A 21,163-nucleotide genomic window follows, 5' to 3' on the forward strand; every position below is an offset into this window, starting at 1 on the left:
CGTCAGACGGGTAATGTGCCGCGTCGTAACAAGGTTTGAGGGAGGCACATGTCACACAACGGCGTGAACACCCAATCATCACGCTTATGAACTACAAAAGGATCGCGCGGTTGCGCGCGTTAAGGAAACCCGAGTATGTACCACACACTTTATGAAGAGGGTGACAGACTTAGTCCTTACACATTCAGTCTTAACAGTAAAATTCTGCATGCTTTTAAGGTATCTTCGATACGCGTCGTGTGTTTCTACCTTAATAAGTGAAGAAGATATAGAACTAGCGAGAGGATGCGTCTATGCAAATTTTTCTCCCAGACTCCACCTTTCTTGGAGGGGAACCTGGATCTCCGTTGCTTTACGACAGCGGGTCGTGAAATGACGAAGTGTTGCCTGGGCACTGGCGGAAGCTAGCCTGGTGCCTTGCGGCGGCGAGGCGAGCTGGGTCCGGATCCTGATGCGTACGCGGTGCGGGCGGGTTGTGAGGCGCCCGTGGAGGTGTTTGCGTCTCGCCTTAGGGCTTTATTTCTTAGACCTTTAGGGTTGTTTTGTTTCGTTCTGTTTTTAATCTTCAGAAAGGCAAGGGTAAGTCATCTACCGTTGGGAGTCTGAGAGGCTCCGTTCCCTTCCTTCCCTGCATCTTTTCCTTTGCACGGACTGGCCTCTTGTGCAGGTTAGCCTCGCGACCCCGCGCCCGCCCGCCGACGTCTTGCCGTCTTACTTGGTTTTCTAGGTGTTCCTCGGGAGAATTCCAGCCTCCGGGTGGGTGATCTTTGTTGTCGGGCGGGCCGCACCAGCCTCCCATCTCGGCTCCCCGGAGGAGGCCAGCTCGTCGCTGCCGCGGGCTGAGCCATGGAGCCCGAGAGCCCGCGGGAACCGCCCCCGCAGGAAGGCTCCTGCCCGCCGGGAGAGCGGCCTCCCTCCGCCCTCGGGCAGTCCTTGTCTCAGATCGTGCACCGTCTCACCAGCCAGGAGCCGCGACGCGGCAAGGCCAGGAGTGCGGCGCTTGAGGACCTGAGCGCCCTGATAGAAGCCACAGAGTGTGACGAGCTATTGGAGGGGGGCGGCACGTGGCGCCGCGGAATGCCCGAGGTGCTGGGGCAGGTGGCAAGAGCCCTGGAGAAGTATGCAGCCCCGCCCAGGGAGCAGGAGGGCAGACGTCGTGCGGACTGCGAGGTGGCCGAGAAAGCGGCCGCGGTTGGGCTACTATTCCTTAAAGTACTGGGGAGAATGGAGGCGGCCAAGTCTTCGTTGGTTGGCCCTACGTGGACTGCAGGCCTGCGTCACTCGGCCGCACCCATCTATGTTTTCGCGCTCACACACAGTCTGGAGCACCCGTGGACCAGCCCGGGGTCCCGTGAGGTTGCTGGAGAGGTGCTCTCCGTACTCCTTCGGGTTACTCCGTGTGCGTCCGTGGCAGGGTTTCTGCACGGAGAACATGAAGACGAGAAAGGGAGATTTACGGCAGTAATGGAGCTTCTCAAACGCGATTTGAATAAGTGAGTATTCTTGCCAAAGGACCACGACCTCTGGGCTTCAGCCTAACATCTTAGAATGTTTAGGGCTCGGAGGACCTGAGTTCCTCCAACGATAAGGTAAAGGGTGGTGTGATATTAGCAGATCTCTTAACGCCCGGGAGGGTTGTGATTTGCTATAAATGGCATTATTAGATTTTGGCGAATTCGACATTAGAGCCCAGGCCTTCAGGCCCCCACTTCCTAGCGCTCTTTCTAGCCCTCCGGAGTTCTGTCCCATGTCTTTACACTCAAGTTTCTTAAGTTAGGTGAGGATGGGGATTTGGAGAGGATTTAAACGTAGGGTTTGATTTTAAACTTAGGGATCCTGAAACTCATCACTAGGTATTAGATACGGTCGATTAGATCTGGAAGCCAGTTTGGGATGAAAGAAAGCCCTTTAGATTGCTCTCAGCTAAAGTGTTCTTTGTGAGTTCCACTTGATACTTTGTATATTTGTAACAGGAGATGAGGAGAGAAAAATGTACACAACTGTCACTTTACCAGGAGCCTGGAGTTTTGAGGTGACCTGGCACTTCATTTTATTGCTTCTGAGTCGGACCATGTCAGAGAGCCTCTTTGAACCTGTTTCTTTCTTTTTTTTTTTTTGTAATGAAAAGATATTATCTCCTTTTATACAGTTATTCTGAAGGTTGAGTAAAGTGTAATGAAAAACCCACTTAATAAGCTGTAAATTGCTTTTCTTCAGATATTGATTCACTTGCTCCCCCCCTTTTTAAAAAAAGATTTTATTTATCTATTCTTGAGAGACAGAGATGCAGGCAGAGGGAGAAGCAGGCTCCATGCAGGGAGCCCAACGTGGGACTCCATCCCAGGTCTCCAGGATCAGGCCCTGTGCTGAAGGCGGCACTAAACCGCCGGGCCACCGGGGCTGCCCCACTTGCTCCCTTGTTATAGTGACTAGTACTGAAGGCATTTCCTTTACTCCCCTCTCCCTTCTTAACAAATCTGTAACCACCCACCCCATCACCGCAGATTCTTTACAAGCTCGGATTGTAAACAGCTCCTTCTCACTAGATAAGCTTTAGGCCCAGAGCCCTGGGTGATTGTTCAATGTACTTAGTGTCAGGTTACTTTTTGTTTGTTTGTTTTTGTTCTTTTGGTGCAAGTTCTGTAAGTTATTTTGATCTAAATCTTAAACTGTATAATATCAAGAATTTTGTGTGCTATATTCTTTACAAGGACAAGAAAATATTCTTTCACTTGAAGAGGTTGATTTGCTTTGCTAGTTAACATGTCACTACTTAATGTGGTTTCACATTTCCATTTAGGGAATCCTGGAAGAATAACCCTGCCACCAAACATGTTTTTTCATGGAGTCTACAACAGGTCACCCGACCCTGGCTTAGCCAACATCTGGAAACGGTACTTCCCCCATCACTGCTCATCTCAGATGACTATCAAACCGAGAACAAAATCCTGGGTGTACGCTGCCTCCATCACATTGTGCTTAATGTGGTAAGCAACCTCTCATCTGTGTTGATGGAACAGATTGAGTCACCAGCATAACACTATTTTAGTGTTGCCTTTTTATACCTCTTATTAGCTTCCTGTTACGCTGTTATGTGACAAAAATCACTTATGTATATTTTTTTCTTTATATTTTCCTTCTGCCAACCTAGTAGATTGTACCTCTTAAGTAACGTATGTAGGACACCTGGGCCATTATCCTGCATGTCAAACTGAATAATCAGACCTTGATTAACAGTTGATTTTCAAGGAGCAAAAAAAATCAGAAACTGAAAAGGATTATGCTCAGTGTGCAAGCTATTATATTACTCAAGGAAACTTTTTTTTTAAACTGTGTATAATGGAGCTTTAAAAATACACATAGAAGTAGAGAGGGGCATAATGAATCTTATGGTATAATTGTGTATCCATAGTTTCAAAAATTATCAACAATTTGGCAACCTTGGGAAACTTAATTGGGTAATTTTTCTGCTTGCAGCCAGCTGCTGATTTGCTCCAGTATAACAGAGCCCAGGTCGTATATCATGCCCTTTTCAACCACCTGTACACACCAGAGTACAACCTCATTCAGGTAATTTTAAGTTTTGTTTATAACTGCGAATCTAAGTTCTCAAACTTGAGTAGAAGGTGGTATTATGTGAATAAGGATAGTTGAGACACATTTTCCTCTCTTGGAAAGTGAGGGTGATGACCAAGTCATTGCCAACTTGAAAATAAAGTAGCAAATGACTAGTGAAAATGTCTTAATACTAAGCGGGCATTCACATTTCTGAGTCTCCACAGTAAAGCTAGTGTTTGGTCTTCATCTAGGCCAGTTCTCTATCACTTGAGAAAAGCTTTGTCTGAAAAGTTCTATTTTTTTTTAAATTTTTTAAATTTATTTATTATAGTCACACAGAGAGAGAGAGGGGCAGAGACATAGGCAGAGGGAGAAGCAGGCTCCATGCACCGGGAGCCCGACGTGGGACTCGATCCCGGGTCTCCAGGATCGCGCCCTGGGCCAAAGGCAGGCGCCAAACCGCTGCGCCACCCAGGGATCCCTGAAAAGTTCTATTTTTATGAAATGTCCTTCTCTGTTGCTTTGTATCAACACACTCTTGAAACTCCTTTTATGTTGGATATTACAGTGCTTTCACCCGAGAGATACTGAATACCTACTGTCTGAGGAACCATGTGGGTTCCAAGAGTGAATGGATCAGACAGGGTTTCTGGCTTTAAGAAACCCTTTAGGAAGACATGTAAATAAATGAGTATTTGGGGCACCTGGGTGGCTCAGTTGGCTGACTGCCTTTGGCTCAAGTCATGATCCCGGGGTCCTGGAATCCAGGCCTGTGTCAGGCTCAGGCTCCCTGCTCGGTGGGTAGTCTGCTTCTCCCTCTCCCCCAGTCCCTCCCTCTCCCCTTGTGCTCTCTGGTGCGTGCTCTCTCAAATAAATAATTAAAAATAAATGGACTCAACTTAAAAAAAATAAATGAGTATTTCTACATGTCTACAGCACAGTGTGAAATATCTATTAAGAGGTTTGTGTAGAGTGCAGTGGGTGTCCAGCAAAAGGTGGCTAACCAATTTGGTGGTGGTGGGATGGTTTTAGGAGAATTTGGGAAGGAGGTGATCTTGGAAGGATGAACAGTTCTTTAGTAACAGAAAGAACATTCTGAAGACAGAAGAAACAAGTTATATAAAATCAGAGGTAGAAATAACCTTTTTTATGCCTGTCTTCCCTTCTTCTCTCCCCCCTGCCACATTTATCAATTTAGGTATGCCACATTTCTTTTATCAATTTAGGTATTAAGCTGAGAATCCAGGTACTGACAGCCAAAAAGTTTAGGACTCTTTAGATGATGGCTTTAAAACAAAACTAAGAGAAAAAGCAAAGATCCCAGGAGAGCTAGAAGGGAGTGCCTAGACATTGAAACCTCACAGAAGGTGGTCAAACTGGACACAAAGACCATCTCAGACTCTATGGAGGAGTTTTATTGTGAGAACATGTATATAAAGTTGCTAGCCCAATCAGTGAGTGTGAATGCAAATGAACAGGTCTTTTTTATTACTACCTCTCAGGCTGTGCTCCTGTGTCTGCTGGATTTATTCCCCATCCTGGAGAAAGCCCTGCAATGGAAGGGAGGTGCAGCTCGGCCCACCACACACTGTGATGAGGTGCTGCAGTTGATTCTGACCCACATGGAGCCAGAGCACCGCCTTCTCCTACGCAGGACCTATGCCCGAAACCTCCCGGCGTTTGTGAAGAGGTGAGTACCTGGGCCACTGGTCTGGCCTGGCCTACTCTTCAGGTTCATCTCCTCGATGCACATTTCTCTTTGCTTTTTAGGTTGGGGATTCTAACTGTCCGGCACTTAAAGAGACTGGAGCGAATCATCATTGGTTATCTGGAGGTTTATGATGGACCCGAGGAAGAGGCTAGATTGAAGATACTGGAAACCCTAAAACTTCTCATGCAATATGCATGGCCCAGGTAAAACTGCCAAGCAGGCAGGTATGCCCAGAACAATTTTTATCAAGATAAAAACTTTCAGAAAGGCTAATAAGTTGAAGTTAATAGGCTGGGCTTAACTGATGGTAAGCTAGGATCTGGAACTAAATGACAGAAAATTCTAATTGACAGTGAGGTCCCAGAACCCAAGCTTATTTCTCTCTTTAACTTTTAGGCCTAAGACTGTAACAGTTAAGGGACTGTGGACCATTTCCTCTTCTCTGGCCCAAAGTATAAGTCCCTGGTAAGGGGAGATTCTACTTCTCCCTTTCCAGGAGGGATTATTTCCTTACAATAGAACCACACTTCTGGAGGGGAGTAGGGTATTCCTAGGCAGGCCAGAGTGTTCACGGGTACACACTGTGCTGCAGAAAACAGGGTCTCGAAGTGACTAAATCTGGTGTCTGGTGTCTAGTTCTGCTTCTGGCTCCCTGGTTGTTGAGTCATTTCCCTCAGTTACTTCATTTAGGAAGGGAGGGCTTTACAACTTTGATGGCCTTTTGAAATCTTTGTTAATATCCTGATTTAGATAGAGTATGAACATAACTTTTTCTTGATTCCAGAGTTCCCTGTAGGCTTGTGGTCTTATTGAAGGCGCTCCTGAAACTGATATGTGATGTAGCAAGGGATCCAAACCTTACACCTGAGCCTGTAAAGAGCGCCTTACTAGAGGAGGCCACCGAGTGCCTGATTCTCCTGAACCACTGTTCTCAAGGACAGGTGAAGGTGAGTCTGCAACCTGGGTCTTGAGCAGTTCCTCTGACTACAGTTCACATGCCTCACCTACTCTGTGGGAAAAAACACAGGGTTCAGGGCTCCACTTTGGAGACCGCTAGCCCCCAATAAAGGGTGATTAACATCTCATTCTTCTTTTAAAGCTGCTCAGCACTATTTAGACCAAAAAGCAAGAGGATCAGGAGAGGTCTCTGGGGTGAGGGTAGAAAATGGGCAAAAGATTGAGTTTATTAAAAAAGTCTGTTTCAGTCTCTGATTTTTTTTTAAATGATGAAATAATGAACTACAAGCCACCAAAAAATAACAACACAGGTAGAGTGATTCAGATCCCAGAAGTGTTTCCAGTTTTTCTGGGCAACTATATTTTTACATACTCTTACTTATTCACATGGAGATTTTTCCTTTAGTTTCATATTCCACAAAGTTAACTTCTCAACTTATCAGTATTATAACTTAACTTCTCTCCCAGAGCATATCATAGCTATATGTGTGTATTTATAGACATTTAATAAACCACTGCCTCATTTCTCTTTAGAAATTTTCAATTTAAAGTTAAAAAACAGCATAAAAATATTTAGAAATAGTTTGGTTTTTTTTATCAGTTTATTCAAATTACTTCGTGTTGGCTCTTTCATCTCAGGCAGTTTTCACGAGCTGGATCCAATCTGATTTGCATTGGCTGGTATTAACGGGCTTCTTACCAGCCATCTTCACCTAGCCAGCAGGACATTTCCATGCACACCGACACAGTACACCTGTTCCACAGACTGCTCTCTAATCTCATTTTTTTTTTCTTTTGAGTGTGGTACCAAGAAAGAAATACCAAGTAAAAGAAAAAGTATCAATTAAAAATAAAACCCAAAGTCTATTTGGTTTCATGTTTCAGGATCTCCTGGTTAAAATTCTCCAAAGCTGTGAAGACAGCAAGGTGGTGAACTGTATCCGAAAAGTGCAGCAGGTTTCTGAAGGCACATCCTACAATGGAACCTAAAACTGGAAGGCTTTTTCTTCTTGTTCCTACTGTGTAAATGGAATTATTTAAGAAAAAAGGTATTTTCACACTAAACATTGTAGCTTAGACCTTTTTGTTTTAGTCCCTTCCATAGAAGTAGGGAAAGGGGAACAAGGCAAAAAAATGAAGATATTTCTAAATAAAGTTGGGGGGGGGGGAGGATGCCAAGGAAACGGGTGGATAGCATTTAAAACTTAGAAATATTTACACCCACAAATTCATCTGTTAAGCTTCTTGGGCTCAAGCTGTTACTTCAAAGCATATGCCAACGCTATAAAAATACTGTGTTCACAACTCAAGGCCTCCTCCGCTCCCTCCCAGATTTCTTGCCCCACAGAAGTAGCATAAATATTAAAAACACAAATATTGTGTTGAATACCATATGAAAGAGCAAAAACTGGAGGTGTTTACATGTTCATGGTACAAGAAAGAGGATGATGAAAATGTTCAGTCCTGCTTATAAATGTCTCAAGTCACATAGTTTTGGCCTTGGCCACAGGCTCTGTCTCCTGCTCATACTCTATCTCTACATAGGCTCGTTTTCTCTGCAAGTGTCCTTTCAAGGGTGTTTTGCCTTTATGTTTTGCATTAAGGACCTTTTCTTCTTCCTCACTGGAGGATTTATCATCCTGATCTTCGTCACTGCTGGCATCCAATTTATCCATATCCTGATAATGGGGATGGAAAAAAAAGAAAATTCTAGATTCATCCTCAAACTCCTCTCATTGTCTTCTCAATTTAGAACCAGAGAATTTATCTGGCTCTGTATTCAGAAACCTTCTTTTTCCTGAAGGCCAAGGACAATTTTTCTGCCCATTAATCTCACCTCAAAATCACTTATGTCACTTTCATCCACCTCATCGTCTTCCACAAATTCTCTTTTTCCCACATCCTAAAATAAAAATTGGTACGTTCAAAATACAGAATGAAAATTCAGCTTATGCTTCTTGATGAGTAAGTGTATAAATAACAGATTCATAGTCTACTTACTAGGCTCAACCAAAATCTACTTATTTCTAAGTTTTAATACTTCTAAATTAAAAACATTTTAGGGTTATCAATTTCTTTTAATGAGGTAAAACATCCTTATTTAAAAAAAATCAGTATACAGATAGGGCTTTACAAACAATTCTGTACATTTAATTAAACCTATTAATTTCAAATACTGAAAAGGGTTACTACTAGGAAAAAGTACCATCTGTATGCCTATGTGAGCATACCATGTGATTAAGCAACTACCTGCTAAATCTGATCTTTTCCTAAAAAATACTATAACTCAAGTACCTCCCCTGTATTAATAGTGAAATGAAATCCTGTATAAATTTCAGTAAGTTCCTTTAGCTGAAGATTCTTCATTTGTCTCCTTGCAAGAAAAATTTCAGAATCCCAGTAAATACGATTAAATTGTCAGTGTGTAAACAGCTTATTGGCTGAACAGAGCTAACCTCATGATAAAGAAAAACGACCAAAGAATTTTTGGTTAGGGGAATGAAATGATATTGTCTCCCAAGTTCATGTAAAGAGATCTAGTTTTACAAGACTACTGTTTGATGAAGCAAAACAAACAAACAAGGCTTACTTCTTCATCTTCATCTTTTTCCTCAGAATCTGAAGAGTCACTCTCTGCCTCCTGCTGTTCCAGGGCTTTATCAAAGGCATGAATGGGGAAGTTGTAGATGTCGCCATACTGAAGAACACAGATACACACCAGCTTTAATGACCTCTCAATCGTACATGTGAAATCCACTGTCCAATAAGCATATTATTTTTTCCCCAGTGATTAAATGAGAGTACTTGATTTGATAAGTAGTAGTATTTCTGTATTAATATCAAGCCTAGAGCTGACACTATCTTAAAAGCCCATTTTAAATAACCACTGGTTAAAATCAAGTAGCTTCCATGAAGAGTCACTTGAAACTTAGTTTATAAAACCCATGGCTTGGAACAAATGTAAATTCGCTGACAGAAAGAAGTAATAAGGAAAGTTTTATTCATTTTTGTCTTGTAAATGACATTAATTTCTATTTTTTTTAAAGATTTTATTTATTCATGAGACACAGAGGCAGAGACAGGCAGAGGGAGAAGCAGGCTCCATGTAGGGAACCCAACATGGGACTCGATCCTGGGTCTCCAGGATCATACCCTGGGCTGAAGGTGGCGCTAAACCGCTGAGCCACCCAGGCTGCCCAACATTAGTTTTTAAAGTGAATTAAAATCCCATTTTAAAAAGTCTTAGGAAAAAAAAAAAAAAGTCTTAGAAGATTAGGGTGCAGGAGGATCAAAACTGCATGCCTTTTATACAGAGATCTGGAACTGTTGTACTGGGGACACAAGTTGGCAATATGGTGCAAAGGGAAAGGTCTCTTACACTAAATGGAGCATCAAGGGTGACCAGAGCACTTTATAGGTTTGTGTCAATGAACTAAAGTGGGGAAGCCAGAGCCTGTATATGTTTTATTTCAGGAACAAAAATCAAAGTAAAGATCTTTCCAGCATTTTTGAAAATAAAACACATTTCCCACTAGTTCCTAGCATATTACTGATCTAAAAAATAAAGTTTACATCCCAAAGTTCTTAGCTTTCTTACCGTATCTTGTTTCAATCTCTCCAGCAATTCCTTTTCAATAGCATTATCCAGCTGCGCAGCTATTAATGCCTTTTCCTGTAACGAAAAATTTGAGTAAACCCATTTATTTCATATTGATACTCATTTTTCAGCCTAGAAGAAGAAACCGTGAGGTTTTTATTTTAAAAAACTACTTTCCCCCTACTCTTGCTATCACTAGAACTTGTGCCTCTCCAGCCTAGATATATTTCTGCTTTCTCTCCCAAACCTTGAGAACCTTTTAATTTTTAAAAACTCCAATTGTTTTATAAATAGCATTCTAAATGAAGTTCTAACAAAGCCTTTCATAGATGCACAAAGCATGTAGCTCTACATACATTTAAGTGTCTTAGAAAATGAGCAATTCTGAACTAGATTTTAAAAGCTGAGAAAGGAAAATAGAGACCTTTACTCATACTTCTTCTAAAACCGTGTTAGATTCCATGTGACGGAAAAATAGATTAAAAATTTCTTCCTCCAGTGATCACATCCAAAATGATATATGGAATCAACCTGGACCACCCAAAACCAAAACATAAGAATCTAATCTAAATCTACTTTCTAGCCCAAGACTGCATTCATTTAATAGTGAAGATCATAAAAGATTCTAAAGTCTTACATACTGAAAGTTTGAATAACAGTGTACAAGATAAATCACAGGGAGACTGGGGACACATGATCAGTTAAAAGGCTATCATGCTGTTTTGCACTGTTCTCTAAATTAGGTGCTTGCACCTCAAGGGCAATCCACTGAGATGCAGGCAGAAAATAGTGAAAATTGTTATATATTTCTTCTTTAAAAATTAAATGTTATATTTGAAAAATACTACACAGAGTCTGTAAGTGTGGATCTCACTACTTTATTCAGATGATTACAGCATTTGGCAGTTAATGTTTGCTTAAGTGGATTTATAGAGGCTACTGAATAGTTTGCAATACCATAGGAATGGTTATAAAAGTATGCTATTTAGTGGTTTAGTACTTAAAAAGAGTTGTACGACTTAAAGAATCATGCATTTTTCACAAGAAAAATGTTCCAAATTTTCCAAGATGACAAAGGACTGTCAGTAGTATGTAACAACACAAGTTTAAAAAAATACTCCATTCTTTCAAGAGAAAAGTATTTTAAGAGTTTACAATGTTTTTTGAAAAAAAATTTATTCTGTGAATAGAATGTCTTAAAAAGAAAAGTGTGATTACACCTAAAAAGTAACATTGTGAAAACATGCGTCTCCCGTAAAAGCAGCAATCAGACACTCAAAATATTCTGGAACCACAATTTTCCAACCCATTTAAAGATCTTCCAAATCTACATTTTTCAGAAGGCTTCAAATTTATTTGCTAAAAGCAGAAAAACTTAATTTCCTCTGAAAGGCTTGTAAGACCACCTGTTTAGCTATCAGGGAAAAAGCATACTCACTACCTGTATCTGAATAAAAACCTCTGCATAACTGCTGATGAAGGATGAAAAATGAAGAGCCACTACTTAATGCAAACAATCAACAATGTACTTCTTCATGTATCTCTGAGGAATCTATCAGTTATGAGAGCAGTCAAAAAGAATTCCTTCTCAGCAAAGACCTAGACCTTCGTTTCATCAATAATAGATATGTCAGTTATAATACACCTATTAGTGCAAGTACACATGAATAGTAAGTAACATAAAAAATATGCTGGGCAGTATATGTTCAAAAATTCCTTTGGTGAGTAAGGGATCACAACAGTTTGTGGAGACCAATGCTGTAATAGATTTGAAGTCTGGAACTCTATGTGATTAATAGGAACAAAGGCACTAAATTATTAAAGCTACTTCTTGATAGGACATGACAAATGATCAGGGAAATGTATGTTGGCAGAAGGGAAGTATGCACAACAGACACCTAGAATAAATGCAAATCCGAACTTGTAGGAAAGCTAATTCCAGGGTCTTGAAAAGCAAAAGAAAAGTCAACTTGAATGAGGTACCAGTGAGATGGACAGGCAGACAGCTCTATTGACAAAGGCTGGAGTTTTCCAACTAGATTTTCCATGGTATTCCCAACACTACTGATTAATCTGGTAACAAAGCTGCCCAGTTTACTTCAAAGAAACAACCCCAATCAATTCCTTATAAGCAATTTTAAAATCAAAAAAACTCAATTTACTGGCCTAATGTGACCTGAAATAACATAAGGCTACTTAAAAAGCTTTTGAAATTCCATGTAGTCTGAACCTTCTTATATTTCACTAGAGAGCTACTAGTGTATCTGATTAGAATGCTCAAACCCTGAGGACCCAAATAAAATTACTAATGAAAGAGGAGAAATAACAACCAACACCACAGAAATACAAACAATGTAACAGAATATTATGAAAATCTATATGCCAACATTTGGACAACTTAGTTCAAATGGATACATTTCTAGAAACATATAACCTACCAAAACTAAAGCAGGAGAAAACAAAATTTGAATAGACCAATAGCCAGCAATGAAATTGAATGAGTAATCAAAATGCTCCCCAAAAACAAAAGTCCAAGAACTTCCACGGCTTCCAAGGCTTCATAGGCTTGTTCTACCAAACATTTAAAGGTTAATACCCATTCTTCTCAAACTATTCCAAAAACACAAGAGGAAGGAAAATTTCCAAATTCATTCTATGAGGTCAGTATTACCTTAATACCAAAACCAGATATAGACACTACAAAAAAAGAGAACTAGAGGCCAATCTCATGAATATAGATGTAAAAATCCTCAACAAAGTATCAGCAAACTGAATCTAACTATATTAAAAAAAAATTACATACCATGATCAAGTGGGATTTATTCTGAGCATGCAAGGGTAGAGTAGTTCAATACTGACAAAACAACATGATACATCACATCATTCAGAGAAAGGATAAAGACCATATAATTATTTCAATACATACAGAATAAGAATTTGACAAAGTACAACATCCATTCTTGATAAGAAACCTTCTGCAAAGTAGGTCTAGAGGGAACATACCTCAACATATATGAAAAACCTACAGCAAACATCTTCCTCAATGGGGAAAACCTGAGGGTTTTCCCCCTAAGATCAGGAACAAGGCAAGGATGTCCACACCACTTTCATTCAACATAGTACTGGAAGTCCTAGTCACAGCAATTAGACAACACAAAGAAATAAAAGACATCCAATGGGTAAGGAAGAAGCAAAATTCTTACTCTATGCAGATGACATGATAATATATATAGAAAACCCTAAAGACTCCACCAGAAAACTGCTAGAATTGATAAATGGATTCAGAAAAGTTGCAAAATCAATGTGCAGAAACCTGCTTCATTCGTAAATAATTAAGCAGCAGAAAGTGAAATAAAACAATCCCATTTTCAACTGCATCAAAAACAAAATATCAAGGATAAACTTAACCTAAAGAGGTGAAAGACCTGAATTCTGTAAACTACAAAACAGTGATGAAAGAAATTCAAGACGATTCAAAAAAGTGGAAAGACATTCCATGCTCATGGAAGAGCAAATACTGTTAAAATGCCCATAGTTCCCAAAGCAAGCTACACATTAAATGCAATCTCTATCAAAATACCAAGAGCATTTTTCATAGAACTAGAACAAACAATCCTAAAATCTGTAGGGAACCACAAATGACCTCGAGTAGGTAAAACAATCTTGAAAAAGAAAAACAAAACTGGAGGTATCCTGATTTCAAGTTCTACTACTAAGCGGTAGTAATTAAAACAGTATAGTACTAGCATAAAAATAGGTATAAATCAATGGAATAGAACAGAAAACCTAGAAATAAATTCACAATTACATGGTCAATTAATCTTTGACAAGGGAGGAATGAATATACAATGGGAAAAAGCCCAATAAATAATGTTGAGAAAACTGGACAGCCACTGGCAAAAGAATGAAATTGGACTTTCTTTCACCAAACACAAAAATAAATGCAAAATGGATTAAAGACCTAAATATGAGACCCCAAACCATAAAAATCCTTGAAGAGAACACAGGCAGTAATCTGACACTGCCCATAGCAACATTTTTCTAGCTATGTCTCCTGAGGCAATGGAAATAAAAACAAACTACTGAGACTATAACAAAAAAGAAAGTTTCTGTACAACAAAGGAAACAACTGACAAAACTAAAAGGCAACATACAAAATGGGAGAAAGTATTTGCAAATGATATATCTGATAAAGGATTATTATCTAAGAACTGATATAACTCAACTCCCAAAACACAAATAATCCAATGTAAAAATGGGGAGAAGGCATGAACAGACATTTCTTCAAAGAAGACATCTAGATGGCCACAAGACACATGAAAAGATGCTCAAAATCACTCATCATCAGGGAAATATAAATCAAAACTACAATGAGGTATCACTTCATACCTGTCAGAATGGCTAAAATCAGTAACAGACGAAAACAAACGTGGGTGAGAATGTGAAACAAATGAAACCCTCTTGCATTGTTGGTGACAATGCAAACTGGTGCAGCCACTTCAGAAAACAGTATGAAGATGCCTCAGAAAGTTAAAAATAGAACTACCCTAACTACCCTAAGAGCCAGGCATTGCACTATTGGCTATTTACCCAAAAAAATAACAAAACACTAATCAAAAGTATACACGCACCCCTCTGTTTATTGCAGCATTATTTACAATAGCCAAAATATGTCCACTGATTGATAAATGGATACAGAAGTGGTGTGTGTGTGTGTGTATATATATTTATATATATATTAATTACTCAGCCATTAAAAAAACAAAAAAAACGAAATCTTGCCATTTGCAAGGACATGGATAGAGCTAGAATGTAACCTGCTATGTGAAGTAAGTCAGAGAAAGACAAATACCATAGGATTTCACTCATATGTGGAATTTAAGAAACAAAGAACAGAAAAAAAAAATACAAATCAGGAAACAAACTCTTAACTATAGAAAACTGTTACCAGAGTGGTGCTTAGTGGGGAGACGGGAAATAGAGGATGGGAATTAGAGTTTTTACCGTGGGGTAAAAAAAAAAAAAGGATGCTCAAACCCTCCTGAATGTAGTATGCAACGTATAAGATCGGCAACAAACCGAAGTTCTGACTTCTGAAACATTTAACATCAAGAATTTCAGACAAGGGATTTCTCTGTTCTCCATTATATACATGCCCAAGAACCCTTATTTTAATCTACTCTGAAAGTCATAATCTTAAAAAAGAGTATCTGATATCTTATACAACTAATACTACTATGCATTAGGGAACCATTACTCAAGGCCCCAACAGTTCATAGACAATGGTGACTGACTCTTTCTCATGATCCTTACCTACACAACCCCAACCTCAATGGAAATACAAAAGCTATGAGTCCCAGAATGGTAAGTTACCTCTCTTCTTTTCTCCCTCCGCTCCACCTTCTTACTCAAGGGAACAAGTTTCCTCCTATGGAAAATAAGAATTATCAGAAAACCCAAGTGCACATTCTGTGTGCTCCTTTTTAAAAAAAAAAAATGAGAAGAAAGAAGGATTGGAGTTGATTTTGTAGGGCTTAGCTCAATATAGCCAAGACTATATACTTGACAATTTCCTAGGTATTTAATGCTACAATAAGTCAGACATTTTTACACATATTTTAATGTGTATTTTACTTTTTGTTTTCTTAAGGCATTCTGAGACTTCTGAGGGCATTCACTATGCTAAGATTAATGCTTCAGATAACAAAGAAAAGGAATTTTCTGTAGAAGACTGCCATCTTTAGCTTTCTTTGCAGGTCCCAATGAAAAAGTATTAGGACCCATCACTCCTTAGGAAGGTATTCAATTAATTTTGTGGATATCATAACATTTTTAAAAATTAGTTTTCAGTGAACCCAGAGTAAAGTTCTTAAATTTTATTTATTCACATTTTTAAGGTCATTGTCAATACCCTAATTTTAGGATTCTGTCAGGGAGAAAATTTCCTGAAGCTGCTTTTTAGACAGGGAGGAGATCATCAAGTTCTGCTCTACTGCTTTTTTAAGTCCTGGAACATCAAAGGGCACAATTTTAACCAGACGTAAACTTTCTTCTTGTCAGCATCTCATAAAAGGTTACCCAATATTGGATTTAATAAGAAGCATTACTAAAGGTTTCATAATCTCTCATCTTCCTAATGTGACCCAAGGAAAAAGACTTAAGAAAATAAATATAATAAATGAATGATCGCTTACTTACTGTCGCTTTAGTGTAAGTTTTCTAATTCGAATTAGGTACTGGGTGATCTTGGTGAATCTTTGCTTACACTTGTGTCGAATGAAACGGGGCCAGTAAATTAGATTTTCATCTATTTGTTCCAGTGCTCTCTCATAGTTTTTATGAAGCCGGACCTATCAAACAGAAAAAGAAAGCTTAAAGAGTAAGGGTAAATGACCGGGTCTCCACTCCTATGATACCCATATGCCCTAACGAGGTTGGCTTCAAAACTTTAATACAGGGGCACCTGTGTTGCTCAGTAGGTGAAGCATTTGACTCTTGATTTTGGCCCAAGTCATGATCTCAGGGTCCTGGGATCGAGCCCTGTGTCAGGCTCTGTGCTCAGTGAGGAGTCTGCTTCTCCCTCTGCCTCCCACCTTGTTCTCTCTCTCACAAACAAGTAAACCTTAATTAAAAGTTTACTCCAGCTATGGTCAAAGAAAAGAGAAAAATATGGGCATTTTGCTACTGATTAAGGTCATTGTGATTTTATGTCCTAAGTCTTACCCGTTCCCAGAGACGCCTAGGAAAAGCTGCTCGCTCTATAACCTTCATATACAAGTAGCACTGTCCTGCAAGATAAAGTAAATACCATTAATATTATTTACAGACAGACTAAAGAACATCCTTTTAAAGCTGTTGACTAGTTCTCATGGAAGTTAAAACTAAGGAGTCACCTTTCTCCTCTTTGATAGTGGCATACTGACTGTTTGCCAGGGGACAAGACGACCGGTTACATAGTCCAGTCAGGCTGTATTCATTTCTGCAAAAACTTTGAGTCTTAGTTCTAGAACAGGAGGAAAAGAGCAAAAGTTGTAAGATGGGTTACCAGGAGGGCAACTGAAGGAATCTTTGCCCACCTTGCAAATCTAGACTCACCTTATTTTGAAAGAACAAAACTGCTTATTTCCTAATGTATCCCAGATAACCTGCAAGACAAAGTAAAATCCATTTCAATTGCTCTGACTCAAAAGATGAGAGTATTAACTCAAGAAAACAATGCCCTGGGCAATGCCCTGGTTACTGAAAGAGTCTCCTTGGGTCTTTGAAGAATGAGAAGAGGAAGAAATGCTTTGTAAAAGTCTCATTTTTCTTTTTATGCAGATTCTTATAGAAAAAAATACAAATTGGCAATAATCATACCCCATTACCCACAGATTTAGAATTTTGTAAATGTTTTCAATTTTCTTCTATGCACGTACATTCCACCAATCACTATGCCTATATTTTTAACAAAAATGAAATGTTATATATATTTTGTAACTTTCATTTATTACTTAATATGCTCATTATCCACTGTAAAAGGCTGCAGAGTACTAGATTGGGGATATAGATAGTATAACTTGGTCTCATCTGGGCAAAAAAAATAATCTACTGCTATCTTCTACTAACTAATGTGTTCCTTACTCTTTCAGCATTGATTGTAGATTTATATTAATACACTAACATCCCTAAGTCATGAGCAGAGGAGGCACTCAAGTGTTAGTTGAATAAAGGAAGGGATAGTGCCTTAAACAGTTTTATCTACTTAGGGATAAGGAAATGTAAACAAAGCAGCAGTCTAAGTGCCACAAAAGAAGTTTTAAGAGCTTTTGAGTGGGCTGCCCTGAGGAACTGGGAAAGGCTTTAAAGAAGTCAAAGCCTAAAACGTAAATAAAGGTAAACACATAAAATAACATTTTGGGAATTTTATAGTATGTGTGTTTGGTGGGGGATGACAAGAAGGTTAAGAAGAAATGAAACTCGGACAATAGCTCATTCTGCCTTTAAGTAGGTGACTCCCAAATTGACAACTGGTCAAACTTCTCTCCTGGGCAGACTTGTATTTACAACCAACTGCCAACCTGAAATCTCTACCAGGATGTCAGAAAGGTGTCTCCCACATTAACATATCCATAGGAAGGTCTCGGTTCCACACCTCTCAACTTATCTCCACAAAGGAAACCACCAATGAACTATTCAAATCCAAAAACCCTTTGATTTTTCCCTTTCCCTCTTCATTGAGGGGATCATGTAGTCTTTTTGGTCACACAGAAAATACGGACCTCAGATCCACCCACTTCTTTTCTTCTCTGCCATCACTACGTTGGTGGAAACTACTTTCATCATACTCTAGTCTCCCCTGCTTTCATTCTTTCTCTCCTTCAAATAACTAAACAACTTTCCCCAAAATGTCAGAGGTCGTTTCCCATCAGCAGCCCTAGCAACACTCCTTAGAAGCCTCTACATGACCTTGTCCTGCAAGCAAACCCAACTTCATTACCTCTGTTCCCTCAATCCCTAAGGCTAACATCGGTATTCTTTAATATATTCCATCTCTCTTACGTCCAGATCTTTGCACTTCACTGTTCTTACTGCATGGATTTTCCCCCCCTTTTCTGCCCCAAAGCCCCTCAATGAGGGTTCATTCTCCTGTTTCAGATCTCAGCTCAAATATCTTCTATTCAGGGAAACCTTCAGCTGTGTCTGAAGTGGTCTCTAATCACTCCCTGCTTCACCAGCCTAGTTAGGTCCCTCTCTCACACAATCAGCACGCAGTACAACGGCTTTCGGTTCGGTCCCGTGTTTACCCACCGTCTGCCTTCTCCACTAGAGCGCTGCAGGAAAGCAGAGGTCTTCTGTCAGGCTTATTAAAAACTAATAAAAATCTCCAGTGATTACCACAGTACCTGGCACACCGTAAGCACTTTTGTATTTCTCATACACATAACTAAATAAATGAGGATCGAGGATGCTTCCGAAAATTATGACTTGGGCAGGCGGACAATGGAACAGATGTAAAGAAAGACCAAAAGCGGGAAAGGCAGATTTAAAGGCAACACACACGTGGAAGAAAGGGATCCTTACACCTGAGGTCTCAACGCGGCCGTACCCCCCCCCCCCCGCCCCCAGCCGCCCGTCCCACGTCCAGGGACCCGAGAGGCCAAGCGCTCCCCGGCTGGGCAGCACGGCCGGGCCCAGACGACCCCGAGGGCCGAAGCGCCCGTGCTGCGGGCCCCCACCCCGCTCGGGCCGCCGGCGGGAGAGCCGGGCACACACGTGAGAGCCCCACGTTCGGAAAGCGGCGTCCCGGGCCTCGGATCTGGAGCCACACGAGGCTAACGCGCCAGCTCAGCATGTGGCTCCTGAGTCCTAAAGCAGGAGAACGCGGGTGGCAGGCACGCGGGAGACTCACATCATCGGACTGCATGGCGCCGGCGGCTCAGCGTGCGAAGCCCGGCCAGGTCTCCGCGGCAGCCATGCTCCTTCCGGAAAACCCCCTCCGGAAGCCGAGTCTCGCCTATCGCGAGAGTGCGCACGGGTCGGGCGTGCACAGCGCCCCGCGGTGGCGTGACTCACGCCTGCACCGCCGCCGGCCCCGCGCAGGAGTCGGCCGAGCCGTGGCGCGCGGAGGCCGAGGGCCGTGGGCGCGCCCTGCTCCAGAGCGCGGTCTGTGAGCGCCCCTGCGGGGTGCCCTGGCCGCCGACCCCCGCCCCGGCCGGAGCGCGCCGTGGGTGGGGAGGGGGCAGCGCCGTCCCCGGCCGGAGCGCCGCCTAGCGGCAGGAGCTGCGCTGGGTCTACTCCGTGGCCCGCGCTCCGCAGCTGCTTCGCCAGGGAGACCCCCGCTCCCGCCCTCACTTCCCCTCGCTTAAACCCCGCCAACCGTTTGCTGTGGCATTGGGTCTTGACCTTTGAAATTCATGGATTTAGATAATAATAAAATACGAAAAAAATGGGAAGGCTAGCAGGTTTTCCCCAATTTTATTTTGAGGGGAAAAAGAAAACCTTTATTAGCTCACACTGTTTTTCTAAAGACCAGTTCGATGCCGAAAGAATAAAAAAAAGGCACACTCTCAGAATAACGGTGGGCACTTAATTTGCATATCACATTATAATAATTATATCATCAGTAATGTCATTTTGCTGCATGCAGGTGGAAACCACTCTGCTGGAGGTATGCCTGGGTGGCTCACTCAGGCCTTGGCCTTGATTTGACTCAGGTTATTAGGGTCCCGGGATCCAGCCCCTACTTGGGCTCCTTGATCAGTGGGGAGTCTGCTTGAGGATTGCTCTTTTTCTCTCCCTCTGCCCCTCCCCTCTGCTGTCTCTCTCGAAAAAGAAGGAAGGAAAGAAAAGACAATACCCTGCTGGAAACCATTTATTTGGCAGTGGTTTTTGAAGCCAAATTCAGGTTATAAAAGCCAATTGCGGGGCACCTGGGTGGCTCAGTGGTTGAGCATCTACCTTTGGCTCAGGTTGTGATCTCTGGGTCCTGGGATCGAGTCTCTGCAGGGAGCCTGCTTTTCCCTCTACCTATGTCTCTGCCTCAATCTGTGTGTCTCTCATGAATAAATAAATAAAAATCTTTTTAAAACAACACTAAAAACCAATTGCTATTTACTAAGTATCCTTGAGCAAGTCACCCTTTAGCAAACTATCCCATTTGAAAAATGGAGGTAAATGAGGACCAGAGGTGTGTTAAATGCATAGTTTACATTGCTTCATAAAAATTTTTGATTGTTCTCACTCACCTACTTGGTTTCCCTGGTTTAAAGACCTAGAGGGCAGTCATATCACACACACACACATGCTCTTTTATGTTAATAAAATCAAGTTTAAAATAATGTGGGAGAGGAGTGCCTGGTTGGCTCAATAGTGTGGTCAGCCCTACCCTGGATGCAGAGATTACTTAAAAAAATAAATGGAGGAAGCTTCTTAAGAAATAATAATAATGTGGTAGACTCCAAAAGCTAGACAGTACTCACCAGGTATACCACACTGCACTCCCCAAACTGTTTTAAGAAGGGAAAGTGATACATTTTTCAGTTTGATTTAGAACACCACTTCCCTGCTCACCACCAACAGGTAAATCCAATGAATAACTTTTTATTTTTTTAAAAAGATTTTACTTATTTATTTGGGAGAAAGAGAGAGAGACAGATATATTGACAGAAAGCACAAGTGGGGAGGAGAGGGAGAAGCAGGCTTCCCGTTGAGCAGGGAGCCTGAGGGGCTCAATCCCTGGACCTCGGGATCATGACCTGAGCCGAAGGCAGATGCCTAACCAGACCCAGGTGTCCCTGAATAATTTTTAAAACTGATTTATAATTGACATATATTAGTTTCAGTAGTACAAAATAATG

At 41.1% G+C, this 21,163-nt stretch overlaps 2 protein-coding genes and 1 non-coding gene across 5 annotated transcripts; 1 reads left to right on the top strand and 2 right to left on the bottom strand.

The window, feature by feature from the left end:
• LOC119869674 lies at positions 1-103 on the bottom strand. Its single transcript, XR_005371765.1, has one exon. It is a non-coding gene; the product is annotated as a small nucleolar RNA U13 (small nucleolar RNA).
• A 37-nt stretch (positions 104-140) lies between these two features.
• Positions 141-9,043, top strand: TTI2 (TELO2 interacting protein 2). 3 transcript variants are annotated; one of them, XR_005371487.1, is made up of 9 exons: positions 141-579; positions 728-1,493; positions 2,801-2,987; positions 3,478-3,570; positions 5,061-5,248; positions 5,329-5,472; positions 6,054-6,216; positions 7,112-7,275; positions 8,843-9,043. XR_005371487.1 is itself a non-coding variant. In XM_038560138.1 (7 exons), exons 1-7 carry the CDS (start codon positions 847-849, stop codon positions 7,214-7,216), a joined length of 1,527 nt encoding a protein of 508 aa, XP_038416066.1. In that variant the 5' UTR covers positions 141-846; the 3' UTR covers positions 7,217-9,043. The 3 variants fall into 3 exon arrangements, 1 of the variants encoding a protein (XP_038416066.1); XR_005371486.1 differs by having other exon boundaries at positions 141-1,493; XM_038560138.1 differs by having other exon boundaries at positions 141-1,493; positions 7,112-9,043.
• On the bottom strand, positions 6,539-19,325 carry MAK16 (MAK16 homolog). The gene is made up of 10 exons (XM_038560139.1): positions 19,216-19,325; positions 16,920-16,969; positions 16,718-16,827; positions 16,548-16,612; positions 16,023-16,174; positions 15,198-15,252; positions 9,825-9,899; positions 8,817-8,924; positions 8,064-8,129; positions 6,539-7,905 (listed from the first exon to the last, which is right to left on the bottom strand). Exons 1-10 carry the CDS (start codon positions 19,228-19,230, stop codon positions 7,711-7,713), a joined length of 891 nt encoding a protein of 296 aa, XP_038416067.1. The 5' UTR covers positions 19,231-19,325; the 3' UTR covers positions 6,539-7,710.
• Positions 19,326-21,163: the final 1,838 nt, after the last annotated feature.

Source organism: Canis lupus, chromosome 16, assembly GCF_011100685.1.
Source record: "Canis lupus familiaris isolate Mischka breed German Shepherd chromosome 16, alternate assembly UU_Cfam_GSD_1.0, whole genome shotgun sequence".
NCBI lineage: Eukaryota > Metazoa > Chordata > Mammalia > Carnivora > Canidae > Canis > Canis lupus.

What these genes read in the sequence shown, in the direction of transcription:
- TTI2 (XM_038560138.1), top strand. Translation starts at nt 847, where the DNA reads ATGGAGCCCGAGAGCCCGCGGGAACCGCCCCCGCAGGAAGGCTCCTGC. An exon ending in ATCACATTGTGCTTAATGTG is followed by an intron (nt 2,988 to 3,477) that starts GTAAGCAACCTC and finishes TTCTGCTTGCAG; the next exon opens with CCAGCTGCTGATTTGCTCCA. An exon ending in CAGAGTACAACCTCATTCAG is followed by an intron (nt 3,571 to 5,060) that starts GTAATTTTAAGT and finishes ACTACCTCTCAG; the next exon opens with GCTGTGCTCCTGTGTCTGCT.
- MAK16 (XM_038560139.1), bottom strand. An exon ending in CACTATCAAAGAGGAGAAAG is followed by an intron (nt 16,613 to 16,717) that starts GTGACTCCTTAG and finishes TTTATCTTGCAG; the next exon opens with GACAGTGCTACTTGTATATG. An exon ending in AGAGATTGAAACAAGATACG is followed by an intron (nt 8,925 to 9,824) that starts GTAAGAAAGCTA and finishes TGTGTTCTTCAG; the next exon opens with TATGGCGACATCTACAACTT.